At 38.3% G+C, this 17,363-nt stretch overlaps 1 protein-coding gene across 1 annotated transcript in view; it reads right to left on the bottom strand.

Moving 5' to 3' along the window:
- Nucleotides 1-17,363, bottom strand: part of LOC103264922 (adhesion G protein-coupled receptor E2-like) — a gene marked incomplete at its 5' end in the record, with an annotated part of 53,855 nt that overhangs the window by 27,097 nt on the left and 9,395 nt on the right. Inside the window, 3 exons of the mRNA XM_008062651.1 lie at nt 689-844; nt 3,434-3,556; nt 6,851-7,139. Of these exons, the coding sequence (XP_008060842.1) occupies nt 689-844; nt 3,434-3,556; nt 6,851-7,139 (568 nt within the window). The remainder of the gene's footprint in view (nt 1-688; nt 845-3,433; nt 3,557-6,850; nt 7,140-17,363) is intronic.

The raw sequence follows: 17,363 nt of genomic DNA, 5'->3' as shown, positions 1-17,363 counted from the left end.
GGAGGAAGGAGTGAGGTGGTTATAAAGGGACAGGATGAGGGAGTGTTTTAAAATAATGGAACTAATTACTCTCTATCTTGATTATAGTGGTGGTAGCCCAAATCTGTACATATGTTAAATTCACAGAACCTGCCACCCAAAAGGGAAAATGTCAATAAAAAGCCCTGAAACTTATCACTGCATAGATGTATGATATGTTGAACTATTCTCTAATAGTGACATTTTTTTCTAGGATAGTCTGCTTATTTTGTTATTTTAAAAAATTACTTTAGATTCAGAGGATACACATGTGTATTTGTTGCATGGACATATTGTGTAGTGGTGGGGATTGGGTCTCAGGTGGCCCATTCCCCAGATAGTGAACATTGTGACCTGTAGGTAGTTTCTGAACTGTAGCCTCCCTCCCCCCTTACTAGTGTCCTCAGTGTCTACTACTTCCATCTTTAGTTGCATACCATGTTGCATTAAAGAACTTTCTCAAGATGCCCAACATGGTGTTTTAAAGTCTGAGCAAGAGCAGGAGACAGGAGGAATCAGCTCCTCATAGACTCAGGGTGCTCCCTCCTGGGCTCTCAGACCTGGTGGTATTGGCCACAAGACAGTCTTCAAGGTTGACAAGATGAGGTTAGGAATGAGAGTATTGTGGAAGTGAGGTGGGGAAAGGATACATGGATGGGAAACGACTTACCTTGGCAAGTATTCTCCTTCTCACTTTTGAATTTTGTGCCCCCTGAAAGGAGTTTGTACCCAGAGCTGCACTTGCAGTAGTGGCTTCCTTCCACATTGTGACAATCTGCATGCCTTCCGCAAGAAATGTAGGAAGGTGGGCCACACTCGTCAATATCTGGAACACAAATGGGAGATGCTAGGAACCTCCAAATTTATGATCAGGATTAGTAACAACAAAATTGAAATAATTATCCCCTTACATTTTCTTCCTAAACAAAATAACTTGTGTTTACAGGAGAAAACTGGCAAGGCAGCAAATGCAAACAAAGAACATGTTAAAAAATCCTACCACAGAGACCACAACAATTTTTTAGAGAAAATTGTGTGATAAACCCACATGACCTATCACCTAGCTTTGCCAATGTCAAAGACGCCATTCCTTTTTCATCTCTTCCCCACGGAGTCAGATCATAACCCTTAACCTTCTGATATGTACAAATTATTCCAGGACTTTAAAATATTTTGAAAATACACTTCTGTGTAGAAATAACATTAATGCCTGTAGAATATTCCATAGTAGAAATCCTTCATTGTTTCATCCACCTCAAGTTCAAGTACAGGAATCAGAAGTCTATAGTTTGAGAAATAGATCCAGGTTCTCTGTTCCTTCTGTGTGATCTTTGGCAAATCACATCACCTCTCCAGGACTCAGGTATGTTTGTTTGTTTATTTGGAGTTGGGGAGTCTTACTCTGTTACCTAGGCTGGTGTGCAGCAGCACAATCATGGCTCATAGCCTCAAACTCCTGAGCTCTGGTGATCCTTCCACCTCAGTTTTGGTAGCTGTGCCACCATGCCACATACCACCATGCCTGTCTAATTTTTTGATCTTTTTTTGGTCTATATTGCCCAGGCTGGTCTCGAACTCCTGGGCTCAAGCAATTATCCCATCCCAGTCTCCCTAAGTGCTGGGATTATAGGTATGAGCCACCCAACCTGGCCCGGTTTTTTCGTTTATAATATGGCACAAGCACTGCCTTTCTCAAGAGGTGATTCTGAACCTATCAGAGAACAGTGTTTGAGAACTTTGTGAACTACAAATTAGCCCTCTGAATTTCAGCCATATGACCAGCTTTCGGAGTCTGAGCAAGCTGTCTTACTCCCCAAAGTTTCAGCTTGCTTATCTATAAATCAGGGATAATAATAGCAGCTACTTATTCAGTTATTATGTGATTTAAATTAATTTCAGAAATGCTGTTTTATAAATGGTCATCCTGGCATGAGGTTACACGCTGTTATTTTCAGATGGAGGTACTGAGATCTGGCTTAAAGGGAGATCCTTGCAAGCTAGCACTAGAGGTAGGAGAACATTCAGAATCTCTGATCACTGTATGGTCCTCTCTTCCTCCTCCTTGGCCATGCTGCTTCTGTCTTCCATCAATTAGCAAACAACAATAATGCATTGGCTTCTTTTAAGTGCAAGGCATTATTCTAGGCATTTTACATGTGTTAATTTATCATTTGTATATATCTTTCTCATTAGTTTTTTATTTTGTAACATGTGATGGTTTTTCATAAGAACATGTATTTGTGTTAACATGCAATAGGTTTATTATTACCATTTTAAGTGAATTAGTATATATTCTTTTAAATTCTTTACACATTGATTACGGACACATAATAATTGGGTACAACATGATGCTTTGGTACAAGGATTGAGAATTTACATAACAAAATCGATTATTTTAAGGCAACCAATTTAGTGGTATTTAGCACATTCACAATTTTGGGCAACTACTGCCTCTCTCTAGTTCCAAAACATTTTTATCACCTGAAAGAAAACCACTTACCTATTAAATAGTCAGTCCCCATTACCTCCTCCCCAGCATCTGACAACCGCCAATTTGCTTTCGGACTTTATGGATTCCATTAAAAAATTTTTTTAATTATTCTTTAAAAATATTTTTTATTTTAAAGTTGCAAGGTACAATTCAGGGCTAGGTATACAAATGTTCATTATGCAGCTGCCCTTGTTGATGAGGTGTATCCCCCTTCCCATGGCAGTTTTCCCCTACTGCCAATCCCTTTCGTATAGTATTATAATTGTTCAAGTTCCAATTATGAGTGAGAACATGAGGTACTCAGTTTTTTGTTTTTGTGATAAATCACTGAGTATGATAGACTCTAAATCCATCCAAGTTGTTGCAAAGTCCATATGTTTTCCCTTCTTTATGGCTGCATAATATTCCATTGTGTATACGTACCACATTTTTTCATATGGATTCTATTTTTATATGTTATTTATTTAAATCACCTAATCACTATGTGAGTAGATACTAAGTATTATCCCCAATTTATAGAAAAGGAAATTGAGACTCTAGAAGATGAAACAATTGTTGGGCTTACACAGCTGGGAAATACACAGCTGGGGTTCAGATACTTGGTTCCTAACATCACGTTCATTTTTTTAAAAAGTGGGTTTCGCTCTGTCACCCAGGCTGGAGTGCAGTGGTGCGATCATAGCTCATTGCAGCCTCGATCTCTTGGGAGCCACCATGTCCCGCTCAAATATTGACCTCTTAACACCATACCTTTGAACATGGGACCTAATTGCCCTGTGTCTTGGCTCCTTATTCCACTTAACGCCTTAATTTCCATGACTTCTTACTCCCTTAGCAGAGTTTTGATGCTGCTCCAAGGGCTGAGAGTCCTGAATGCCCCATTATTTTTGATGTCTCCCTTCTCCAATCCTCCAGTCTTTTTACCTGTACAGACTTCTGAGGGGTTGCTAAAGATGGCCTCTCCAGACAAAGAAGCAAATCCAGGATCACAGAGGCAGGCAGTGGCATTGACACAGTGGGCGTTCCGTGGGCACCGGGCACAGGACACTGTGGGGATTGAGTTTCAGAGTTTGAAGACCCTTGCCAGGTTGGGAATAAAGGGATGAAGGAGAGGAGAGGGAAGAGAGGCCTGCCTTCCTGCAAGGAAAGGTCCTTGACAGTAGGATGAAAGTTTGGGCAAGATGCAAGACCAATTTCTCAAAGCCTAGGAAGACTATATTTGGAAGTTACTCCTCAAAATAAGCCCTTGCTAGTTTGAAGTTTCTTTCCCCAGCTTCAGAACGGATGGGCTTTGTTAGAACATACTCACTTCCAGCCTTCTGGGCAACAGTTCCCAATGATATTAGCAGGACACAGAGCGCTGGAACAAGAGAGAGGGCAGGTGAATATGGCTGAGGAATGAGCTTCAAGGCATCTGTGCATATAGCACTTACCACCTGTTAAGTGGCCTGTCCCTGTATCTTCTAGCAGCAGAGAGGCTCCGCGGGACCTTGGGGAACAATGCTTTTCCTTTGATCTTCCAGAAGTCTCATGGAGAATTGATAACAGCAAGGGGAATGGAGCTCAAAATCTATACTTACAGAAAGTAACATATATACATACTAGAACACCTATTCCCATCCATTTTGGGAGATACAGCTTAAGAAGAGACTCCTTGGATCTGACTGCCTTTATCCATATCTTCATATTAGTTCTTTATGTTCAGGATCTTTTTCCATTTGGAATGGTTTAAGTTCATTTTCATCTCCAGGCTGAACTGAGATTACACCACCGGTATTGGAGTTGAACACAACTAAATTAGAATCTTAGCTCTGCTGCTCCCTGGTGCTATGACTCTGTGAAATCAGATATTTCCTTTTTACTGTTTAACAGAAAATTCCAACCACACTGAAAAGTAGAAAAACAGTCAACGCCCTGTGTACCAGTCACTATGCTATAACAATTATAAACTTAGGGTCACTCTTCTTTTATCTATACCTCTACTCCTTCTCCTTCCCTCACAGGATTATTTGGAAGAAAATTCAATGCATCATATTTCTCAGGATATATTCTTGGAACAAAATATTTTTATGTATTAAGAACAGAAAAATTTATGGGTATTAAACCGAGTAATTCCAAAACGAACCCCTGGTTTTCCTCCTGGTTGTGAGCTCAAACCACTTCCTTCTTTGAGAAGTCAATAGAACTGAACAATGTCCTTTTTTTTTTTTTTTGGTTGTTATCATCCTTCTGAGGAACAGTGCAAGTGTAAGCTAGGAATCATGTAGAGAATAGAGAAATTTCTCAGAAGGGATAAATAACCCCAATTTAAAAAAATCTGTGTAAATGTATGAGATACAAGTGTAACTTTGTTATGTGCGTAGATTGCACAGTGGTGAAATCAGAACTTTTAGAATACTTATCACCTAAATAATGTACATTGTCCCCTTAAGTAATTCCTTCTTATCCACCCTATCTCATTCCCCATCCTTTCGAGTCTGCATTGTTCATCTTTCCACACTCTGTGTCCATGTGTATGCCTTGTTTAGCTCTCATTCATTAGTGAGAACATGTGGTATTCATCTTTCTGAGTTTGAGTAGCTTCACTTAAGATAATGCCTCCAGTTTCATCCATGTTGCTGCAGAAGACATGATTCCATTTTTTAAATAGCTGAATGGTATTCCATGGTGTATCCAATCCAATCATCTGTTGACAGACACTAAGATGAATTCCATATCTTTTGCTATTATTAATAGTGTTGTGATACACATATGAGTGCAGGTGTCTTTTTGATTAAAATGATTTAGTTTCCTTTGTATAGATACCCAGTATACTTTGTATCTATACAAAGTTCAGGAACTTTCTCCTTTGGAATTACTGGATCAAATGGTAATTCCATTTTTAATTAGTTGAGAAATCTCCAGATGGTTTCCATAGAGGTTTTATGAACTTACATTCCCACCAACAGTATACAAATGCTTCCTTTTCTCCACTTTCTCACTAGCACCTTTTTTTTTAAAAAAAAAATCTTTTTAGTAATAGCCATATGACTGGTATAAGACAATATCTCACTGTGGCTTTAATTTGCATTTCTCTGATGATTAGTGATGTTTAGCATTTTTCATATGTCTGTTGGCCATTTGTATGCCTTCTTTTGAAAAATGTCTATTTATGTCCTTTGCTTACTTTTTAATGTGATCATTTTGTTGTTGAGTTGTTTGAATTCCTTGTAAATTTTGGATATTAGTCTCCTGTCAGATACAGAGTTTGTGAATATTTGCTCCCATTTTCCAGGCTGTCTGTTCACTATGTTGATTATTACCATTATTATTTTTTGTTGTGCAGAAGCTTTGAAGTTTTAACCAGAGCACTAACACTAGAAATAAACGGTATTGAAATTGGAAAAAGGAAGTGAAATTATTTCTGTTCACTGATGATATAATCTTGTATATAAAAAACAATAAAGATGCCACCAAAAAGCACTTAGATTTTAAAAATGAATCCAGGACACCAAATCAGCTAAAACATGGGTAACATTTCTATACACCAAAAACCATCTAGCTGAGAATAAAATCAAGAAGGCAATCTGATTTACAATAGCTATAAAAATACCCTAGGAATATATTTAATCAAAGAAGTGAAAAAATGTCTACAAGGAGAATTATAAAATACCGATAAAAGAAATTATAGATGACACAAACAAACAGAAAAATATCCCATGCTCATGAATCAGAAGAATTAATATTGTTAAAATGACCATACTTCTCAAAGAAATCTACAGATTTAATGCAATTCCTATCAAATGACCATGCCATTTTTCATAGAACTGGAAAAAACAACCTTAACATTCATGTGGAACCAAGAAAAAGCCTGAATAGCCAAAATGACCCTGAGTAAAAGGAACAAAGTTGGAGCTATCACATAATCTGACTTCAAATTGTACCACAAAGCTATAGTAACCAAAACAGCATGCTACTGGTATAAAAATAGGCACATAGATCAATGGGACAGAATAAAGAATCCAGAAATAAATCCACATGTTTATAGCCAACTGGTTTTTGACAAAGCTGACAGAACATACACTAGGTAAAGAACACTCTTTTCAATGAAAATTGGATTGCCATATGCAGAAGAATGAAACCGAACTCCTCTCACCATCAACTCGAGATAAATTAAAGACTTAAATGCAAGACTAGAAACTATAAAAACACTAGAAGAAAACCTAACTAAAACTCTGTAGACATTATTCTAGGCAAAAAAATTCATGACGATGACCTCAAAAGGACAGGCAGCAAAAATAAAAATAGACAAATGGGACTTAATAATACCCAAATGATTTTAATAAAAATCCTCTTGCCTACCTGGAAGAAATGCGAAATACTTGCTTTTCATGGTGCAGCGACATGAATCTCCAGTGGCAGGAGAATTGAATCTCACACTGTGAGCCATTAACATTTTCTGTGTAAGTAAATCTTGTGTGCCCTGGAAGAGCTGACCTGGGGAACAGCTGATCTGAATGCTTTCTCCTTCTTTCCTCCTTCTTTCCTCGCCCAATTCAAGCTTATTAGATTTTCCTGTTCTGCTTTTTATTGTTTGCTCAGCATCATTACCATTTGTACTTCCCACCTCCTTGCTGGTATTTCTCAATTCCTAGTGATGAAAGAATGTGTGACAGTTACTCTATTTAGAGGGTCTTTCTGAAGTAGTAAATCTGCTGACCCCTGGCAAATACAGTCCATTACTGCTGAGTAACAGTAAGACTGATTACTTTTTATATACTGGGTCTTGAGCCATGTATTTTTGTTTGTTCCCATTTACTGTCGTGGTTCCAATCAGACAAGAATGTATTATGAGGTGGGAAGATCAGAGTCTGAAGTTACTGTTTTTATGATATCAGGCACATCCCTTAAGTTCTTGGTAAGCAGGAAATAATTATTCTCACCTGGTTGTTGGGGGATTCAATGAGATAAAACAGGTAAAACACCTGACAGTTACCTTGTCTACTGGAAATGCTTAACAAAAATTAGTATCTTTCATATGTTTTTTGGTGAAAAGTGATTAGTCATACAAATGTTAGTTATTCCCATTATTCTATCAACATTATGAAAGCCTTATATTCAATTGTGCTTTTAATTTTTTTAATCTCCTTAAATTTGTTCAGTTGTTTCCATATCATAATTCCAAGATAAATAGAGCAGGTATTGTTATCCCATCTGGGAGTCAGGAAACAGAGGCTCAAGTGATTTAAAAGTTTCATAGTTTATTTCTAAATTGACAAAGCATACTACTTACTTGATGGCTAAGAACAGTTCTTGTATTGTAACCTGTTTTAAAAATAAACTTTAATTCAATTGTAAGCTTTATTTGGAAATGTGTACATACCTGAAGCATACAAGATAATGAATTATCACACACTGAACATACCACATAATCAAAACTTCTGTGGAAAAAAAAAGAGCATTATCCAAGGAGCTCCTCCTAATCCCTCTCTTAACTCCTAGTCTAATTTTTCACGAGTTACCACTATCCTGATTTTCTAAACCCATAGATTAACTTTGCCTATTTTGAACTGTATGTAAATGAAAGCAAATAGGAGCCAGGCATGGTGGCTCCTGTCTGTAATCCCAGCATTTTTGGAGGTGGTGGCCAGAGGATTGCCTGAACCCAGGGGTTCGAGGCCAGTCTGGGCAACTTGGTGAGACCTCATCTCTACAATAAATCAAAAAATTAGCCGGGTGTGGTGGTATGTGCCTATAGTTCCAGCTACTTGGAAGGCTAAGGCAGAAGGCTCTCCTGTGCCCAGCAGGGCAAGGCTGTGGTGGCTGTGAGCATGCCACTGCACTCCAGCTTGGGTGACAGAATGAGACTCCAACTAAAAAAAAAAAAAAAAACTGGGCTCGGTGGCTCAGCCTATAATCCCACGCCTTTGGGAGGCTGAGGTGAGTGGATTGCCTGAGCCCACGGATTCAAGACCCACCTGGGCAGCGAGACCTCATCTCTACAATAAATAAAAAAAAAATCAGCCGGGTGTGGTAGTGCATGGCTGTAATTTCAGCTACTTGGAAGGCTGAGGCGGAAGGATTGCCAGAGCCCAGCAGGTCGAGGCTGCGGTGGCCAGGAGTGGCCACTGCACTCCAGTCTGGGTGACAGAGTGAGACTTCAACTCAAAAAAAAAAAAAAAGAAAAAGAAAGAAAGCAAATAGGGTGTTATTTTTGTGTCTTATTTGTTTTCCTCAATGTTATGCTTGTGAGGTTCACCCTTATGTTAATATGTAACTATCATTTTTTATTGCTGTATAGTATTTCATTGTATGAAAACATTATGTTTTATTTATTCATTTAACCTTTCATGGTTATTTAGATTGTTTCCAGTTTTTTTTGTTATTATGGATAAAACTGCATAAACAGTCTTCCACATATTTTGGTGCAATTATGCACTCACTTCTTTGGGATGTATAAGAATGAAATTACTGGGTTATAGGGTAGATGTTATTTTAGTAGACATTGGAGAAGGCAGTCAGATTGCATGAATACCTGTGTGTGTGAGTTAATGTGTAGAGGATTCTGCACATGTATCTGTGTGTAAATGGGCATGTGAGAGGTTGACTGAGTGGGGACTTGAGAGCAAGTAGCCATGGCTATCCCAGTGAAGTTGCTGGTGCTATAGCCACTGTGCTTGGACCTTAGCACTTCTCGGAGTACAAAAGCTGAGTGCCATTTTCTAAAATCAACAGAACTTTTCCCAGCAAGAAGCGTTGGAACAACTGGTGCTCCCACCACTGTGGTACTGGGCCAGACGCTGGCAGCATGGACCATGGAGGAAGCACAGTGAGGGAGCCAGAGGCAGAGCCCTGAGAAAGCAGTGAGCTACCCTGAGCCTGGACTTGCTGCCATTGCCTCCAGTGCCAGGTTGGGCAGCACGGTCCCACCATAGGAAGGGGAGATCCGGAGTCTGTGGTTTTTCTGGTTTTGATTTGTTTGTTTGTCTCATTTGTTTGTTTTGTTTGGTTGGTTGTTGGTTGTTTTTCTTTCTTTTCTCTCTCTTTGTTCTTTCTCTAAGGTTTTTTGTTTGGTGTGTTGGTTGGTTTTTCTTTTTGCTCTTTTTCTTCTCTCCCATTTCTCTCTCCTTTCCCCCTCTCTTTTCCCTCTTATATCCTGTCTTGGACTCAGGGCATATGCAAGCATACTCACTGTAAGTTTATATTGTGTGGAGATGGAGAGCAAGTTCCAACTGGCTCATTCACTAAATAGCAAGTATTGTGACCTGAAGATAGGTTCTGAATTCTTGTGGCCCCTCCCCTACTCCTTAGCAAGTACTCAAAATTGTAAAGAGCACAATGTTCCATGCCAGCCCTATTTCATGACTGAACAAACCAGGAGACCCGGTTCAGGGAAGGACAAAAGGTAGAGCAGATATCAGAAGTGATTGCTTCCCCATCTCCCACTGAGCAATGGAATTAAAGAGAAAGATAAGAACTTCTACAAATGAAGAAACACCAAAGAAAAATAACTAGAAACTTTCAGAGTTCCAGAGTCAGTGCCTGAAAAAACAGCTACTGGGGCACAAACAATGGCTCTCTCCGAGAACAACAGTACCCAGAAGGTACTTAAAGAGATCAGGTAATCGTTGGATAGAATGAATACAAATCAAGAAATGCAAGGGGTAAAATGAAATGAAATTATAATAGAGTTGGAAAGACTCAAGAAAGTGTATTTTAAAATAACAGAAATAAAGAACTTCATCCTAGAAATAACAAACTGACAAGAATGGGAAGCAGAATTGACCAAACAGAAGAAAGAATCTCAGAGCTGGAAGACAATAATATGGAATTAGTTTGATCTATTAAAAATATAGAAAAACAACTTAAGAAGAAAATCTCCAAGAGATGTGTAATTTTATCAAGAAATTAGACCTATCTCTGATTGGTATACCTGAAGTAGAAAAAGAAATGGAAAATACCTTGGAACAAACATTCCATGAGGTCATTCAAGAAAACTTTCCTCATTTTGCCAGAGAGATAACTATACAAGTGCAAGAGAGTCAGAGAACTTTAGAAAGACATCTTAAGAGAAGACCAACCTCTAGACACTTAATGATTTGCCTACACAAAGTAGGTATAAAAGAAAAAATCCTAAAGGCCACAGGGGAAAAAGGTCAGACTACCTGCTGGGGGAGACCAATCAGAATTGCTACAGACTTATCTGCAGAAGCACTACAGGACAGAAGGGATTGGACCCTGCTCTTTAATGTTCTTAAAGATAAATAATTTCAACCAAAAATTTCCTACCCAGTCAAGCTAAGCTTCATCAACAATTAAAATCCTTCCCAGACATTTAATCCCTAAGAGAATACGCTGCTTCCAAGACTAGCTGTACAGGAGACACTTAAAAAAGTGCTATGAACAGAAGAAACAAAAGGAAGACCATGTACTTCACAAGCTTGCAAACACAGAAATAGCAGAACACACAGCACACCTGCAAAAATGAAGACACACATATATTAACACAAAAGCTAAGTGAAATCAAAACACTCATAAGGGAATTATGACAGGAACAAGCTCACATTTCAATAACCAGCCTGAACGTGAATGGATTAAATGCATCACTGAAAGGACATAGACATGTGTCAACAATTGACTGTCTCCAGGAAACACATCTCACCACAAAGGACTCTCACAGACTTAAAGTTAGAGGATGGAAAACAAATTTTCAGGTGAATATATCATGAAAGAAAGCAGGAATCGCGATCTTAATATCAGACAAAACAGCCTTAAGAACAATTTAAAAAGATATGAAAGAATAATATATAATGATGCAAAATTCAATCCGTCAACAAGAAATATCCATCCTAAACACATATGCACCCAACACAGGAGCACCAGCTTTTATAAACCAACTACTAAGTAAACTAAAAAAAGATGTTGACTTTAATACTATCATAACTGGGGACTTAAATACCCCACTAACAACTGTAGATAGATCGAGGAAAAAAAATCAACAAAGAGATCCAGAACCTCAACTTGGTGCTTGACCAAATGGACTTAATAGATACCTACAGAACACTTCATCCAACAACTGCAGAATATATGCTGTATTCATCACCACATGGAATGTACTCCAAGATCCACCACATTTTTGGCCACAAATGAAGCATAAACAAATCTCACAAGATTGAAATATTGCCATGCACCTTCTCAGGCCACAGTGGAATAGAAATAAATATCACCACCAACAAAATTCCCCCCAAACTCACAAAGACATGGACATTAAACAGCATGATGCTGAACAATGCCTAGATTAACATAAAAATCAAAACAGAAATTAAAAGATTCCTGAAAACAAATGAAAATGAAGAAACATCTTACCAAAACCTCTGGGATGCCATACAAACAGTACTAAGAGGGGAACTCATATCTCTATGAACACACATCAAAAAAATGGAAAGATCACTAAAGGAGCTGGAAAGGCAAGATGATCAAAACCCTAATTTCAGCAGAAGAATTCAGATCACCAAAGTAAAAGCCCAAAATATGGGACAAAGAAGACAAAAATAACATAGAAAGAAATCAATGAAACGAAAAGCTGCTTCTTTGAAAGAATAAACAAGATTTATGGACTCCAGCCAGAATGACCAAGAAAGAGAGAAAAAATCCCAATAAACACAACCAGAAATGCAAAAGATGAAGTCACATCTGACCCCAAAGAAATACAAAAGATTATCAGAGACTACCATGCACACCTGTATGGAAAATAACTTGAAAACCTAAATGAAATGGAGGACTTTCTGATATCACACAACCTTCCAAGGTTGAAGCAAGAAGAAATTGAGACCCTAAACAGACCATTAACAACCCAGGACAGTGATTTTGTAATAAGAAAACCACCTAAAAAAAAAAAAAAAGCCCTGGACTAGATGGCTTTCCAGCAGAATTCTACAAAACACATAAGGAGGACCAGATGTCAATCCTATTGAAAGTGTTCCAGGCAATTGAGAAAGATGGAACTCTCCCAAATTGGATAAAGATCCAATAATGAAAGAGAACTACAGGCCAACTTCTCTAATGAACATAGATGTAAAAATTCTCAACAAAATTCTAGCAAATTGGATCCAACAACACATCTCAAAAAATTATCCACCATGTCCAAATAGGCTTCATCCCCGGGATGCAGGACTGGTTCAATATCTGCAAGGCTAGAAACATAATTAAGTACATCAACAGATGTAAAAACAAGAACCACATGATTATATCACTAAATAGAAAAAGTTTTCAATAAAATTCAACATCCCTTCTTGATTAAAAAAACCCTTGAACACCTGGGCATATACAGAACATACCTCAAAATAGTAAGAACCTTCTCTAATAAACCCACTGCCAACATATCACTGAATGGACAGAAATTGGATGCATTTCCCCTGAAAACTGGAACAAGACAAAGCTGCCCATTCTAACCCCTCCTGTTCAACATAGTGTTGGAAGTTCTAGCTAGAGCAATCAGACAAGAGAAGGAAATCAAGGGTATCCAGATAGGAAAAGAGGGAGTCAAGTTATCTCTCTTTGCTGACAACATGATCCTATACCTTGAAAACCCAGGAGAATATGTCAAAAACTTCCTTGCTTTGATAAAGGGCTTTTTGCAGTCTCAGGGTACAAAATAAACATGCAAAAGACAGTAGCATTCTTATACACCAGCAACAAACAGAACCAAATAAAAAGCTTAATCCCATAAACAATAGCCACACACACAAAAAGAAATACCTTGGCATCTTCCTAACCAGAGAAGTGAAAGACCTTTACATGAAAGCTACAAAACACTGCTCAAAGAAATCAAAGAAGACAAACAAATGGAAAAACATTCCATGCTCATGGGTTGGAAGAATCAATATTGTTAAGATGTCCATCCTACCAAAGGCAATCTACAGATTCAATGCAATAACCATTAAATTACCAGCATCATTCTTCTCTAATCTGGAAACGACAATACAGAAATTCATATGGAAGCATAAACTACCATGAATAGTCAAAACAATTCTTAGCAAAAGAATAAAGTGGGAGGTATTAAACTTCCAGACTTTAAACTTTACTAAAGGCTACAATAATCAAAACAGTTTGATTCTGGAACAAGAATAGGCATATAGACCAACGGAACAAGATATAGATTCCAGAAGCAAAATCTCAATTTCTCAACCAACTAATCTTCAACAAAGCCGCCACCAACAAACACCGGGGAGAAGAGAACTTATTCAGTAAATGGTGCCAGAAAATTGGTTGGCTACACGCAGAAAACTGAAAAGGACCCCTACCTAAAAACCAAGTCTAGATGAATCAAATCCCTAAACATAAATCCTTAAACTATAAGAATCTGTGAAGAAAATGCAGGAAACACTCTTATGCACATTGGAAAAGGCAACCAATTCTTGATTAAATTCCCCAAAGTGAATGCCATAAGACATAAGATAGAAGTGGGACCTCATCAAACTGAAAAGCTTCTGCAAAGCAAAAGAAACCATCAAGAGAGTGGGAGATAGCCCATGGAATGGGAAAGGATATCTACTTGCTATATATCTGACAAAGGTCTAACATTCAGGATCTACAAGGAACTCAAATGTGCTGAAGGGAATAAAAAACAAACAACCCTATTAAAAAGTAAGCAAAGGATATGAACAGACACTTCTCAAAAGAAGACATATGAGCAGTCAACAGACACATGAAAAAATGCTTGGCCTCACTAATAATTTAAAATAATGCAAGTTAAGACCACAGTGAGATACTGCTGGAAAGGATGCGGGGAAAAGCGGATGTTTCTACACTGTTGGTGGCAGTGTAAACTAATATAACCTCACAGAAAACAGTGGGGCGATTCCTATAAGATCTAAAAATCGACCTTCCATATGGCCCAGCAATCCCCCTTCTGAGAATATATGTGGGGGAACTCAAATCATTCTACAAAAAAGATACCTGCACAAGTATGTTTGTTGCAACTCTATTCACAATAGCAAAAACATGGAACCATCAAAACCGTGTTGCCCATCAAAACTGGATTGGACAAAAAAATGTGGTACATATACATGATGGAATATTATGCAGTCATAAAGAAGGACAAACTTATGGACTTCTCAGCATGGATTTGGATAATACTAATACTATAATACTCCGTGATCTGTCACAGAAACAAAAAACTGAGTACCACTTGTTCTCACTTATAAGCAGAGCCTGAACATTTAACATAACATTATAAGAAAGGGTTTGGGAGTAGCAGGATGCTGCCAGGGGTGAGAAGGGAGGGCACATAGCATTAATAAGGACACCTGATCTCAAAACAGGTGAAGTGGGTCCAAAGGGAGGCCCAAACTTACCTGTACAGTGACCATTTGTCTACCTAATCTTGAATTGTACCCCACATCTTAAAAAAAATTTAGTAGACATTTTTATATGTTTCCAAAGCAGTCCTACCAGTTTACACTTCTGTTATTAATGTATGAATACTAATTGTCTATAGTCTCTGTAATGATTATTATCTTTTAATTTTATTTTGATTTTGAGTTGGGGTCTCACTCTGTCACCCAGGCTGGAGTGCAGTGGTACAATCACAGCTCATCGTGGCCTCAAACTCCTGAGCTCAGGTGAGCTTTCCGTGTCAACTGACTGACTACAGGCACATACCACTATGCCCAGCTAATATTTGGGGGGGTTTGTGTATGTGAAGATGAGGTCTTGCTATGTTGCCCAACTGGTCTCGAATTCCTGGGATCAAGCAATCTTCCTACCTCAGCCTCCCAAGGTGCTGGTATTATAAGAGTGAGTCACTGTGCCTGGCCCTTTTAAAATCTTTTAAATTTTGCCTATTTTATATGAGTGTGTAGTGGTTTCTCATTTAAAAGAAATTAAAATATTTATTTTGGAATAATTTTAGATTTATAGAAAAGTTGCAAAGATAGTGTAGAGAATTCTTACATGCCCTTCACCCAGAGGGCCTAATGTTAACATCTTACATAACCATGATACATTTGCCAAGACTAAAAAATTTAAATTGATTAAAACCATAGGAAGCATTAGCTAAGTCACAGATTTTATTTGGATTTCACCAGTCTTTCCCACTAATGTTCATTTTCTGTTCCAGGTTTAATTCTGGATGCAACATTACATCTAGTGTTTCTCTTGGCTTTCATTTTGGCTTCTCTTTTTAAAAAATAGACCATTAATATTTGTACATATTCATGGGGAACACAGTGATTTTTTGATACATACAATGTATAGTGATCATATCAGGATAATTACATATCCATCATCATCTCAAACATGGATCATTTCTTTTTTTTTTTTTTTTTTGAGTTGGAGTCTCACTCTGTCGCCCAGACTGGAGTGCAGTGGCCGCTCCCGGCCACCGCAACCTTGATCTGCTGGGCTCCAGCGATCTTTCCGCCTCAGCCTTCTGGGTAGCCAGACTTACAGGCATGAGCTACCACGCCCGGCTGCTTTTTTGATTTACCGTAGAGATGAGGTCTCGCTGCCCAGGTGGGTCTCGAACCCACGGGCTCAGGCAATTCACTCACCTCAGCCTCCCAAAGGCGCGGGATTACAGGCTGAGCCACCGAGCCCGGCTCATTGATCATTTCTTATGTTGAAAACACTCAATATCCTCTTTCCAGCTATTTGAAACTGCATAATATATGTGAAGTCCCCTACGTACGAACAAGTTATGTTCTGAGAACATGTTCGTAAGTCCAATTTGTAAGTCCAACAAAGTTATCCTAGGCAACCAACTAAAACAATTGGCTACACAATACCAGCTATATCACCACTGCTTTTATGCTTGCTTCTGGATATCCTGAGCTTCAAATAGCGATACTATATGACTGCACTCTGTACAGTACTGTACAGTAAAGTACACAAAAGCATAACCACTTGTACACCAGACATTTGAAGTAACTTACGTGGTTGGACATGTCAATGTATGTCTGTATCTTTGAGAGTTTGCAACTTGATGGTTCTTATGTAGGGGACTTACTGCATTATTGTTGACTATAGTCATCCTACACCACTATAGAATACTAGAATGTCTTCCTCCTACCTGGCTGTAATTTTGTGTACTTTAACAAATTTCTCCCTCTTCCCCCTTCTCCTTCTCCTTCCTAGCCTCTAGTGTCCTTTGTTCTACTGTTTACTTCTATGAGACAAACTTTTTAAAACTTTCACAAATGAATGAGAACATGTGGGGTTTAGCTTTCTGTCTCTGGCTAGCTTCACTTAACACAGTGTCCTCTAGTTCCATCCATGTGCTGTGAATGACAGAAGTTCATTTTTGTGTGTTGCTGAATAGTATTCATTGTGTGTGTGTGTGTGTGTGTGTGTGTGTGTGTGTGTGTGTGTGTGCATCTCACATTTTCTTTATCAATTTATCTGTTGTTGGAGCTTTTCTGATGACTAATGTTGTAGCACACCTTTTAATACACATAACGTTAGCTTGAATATCCTCCTTTGTGAAGTCAAAGTCTTTTCCCCACTTTCCTTTTGGTTGTATTTTTTCTGCTTATGAGAGTCTTTTTGTATATTCTGCATACAGTACTCTGTAAGATATTTTTATTGAAATGATCATCTCATTTTTACTCTCCCAGTGATGTCTTTGATGAATAGAAGTTCTCCATCTGAAGAAATTTCAATATATTAACATTCAGTGTTTTAGTTTTTTTTTTTTTCTTTGAGTTGGAGTCTCACTCTGTCACTCAGACTGGAGTGCAGTGACTGCTCCTGGTCACTGCAGCCTCAACCTGCTGGGCTCCAGTGATCCTTCGGCCTCAACCTTCCAAGTAGCTGTAACTACAGGCGTGCACTACCACGCCCGGCTAATTTTTGATTTATTGTAGAGATGAGGTCT

Source organism: Carlito syrichta, unplaced genomic scaffold (assembly GCF_000164805.1).
Source record: "Carlito syrichta isolate Samal-C Ts95f unplaced genomic scaffold, Tarsius_syrichta-2.0.1 Scaffold20995, whole genome shotgun sequence".
NCBI lineage: Eukaryota > Metazoa > Chordata > Mammalia > Primates > Tarsiidae > Carlito > Carlito syrichta.
The sequence above is the reverse complement of the archived record's forward strand: the minus strand, read 5'-3'. Positions and strand labels throughout refer to the sequence as shown.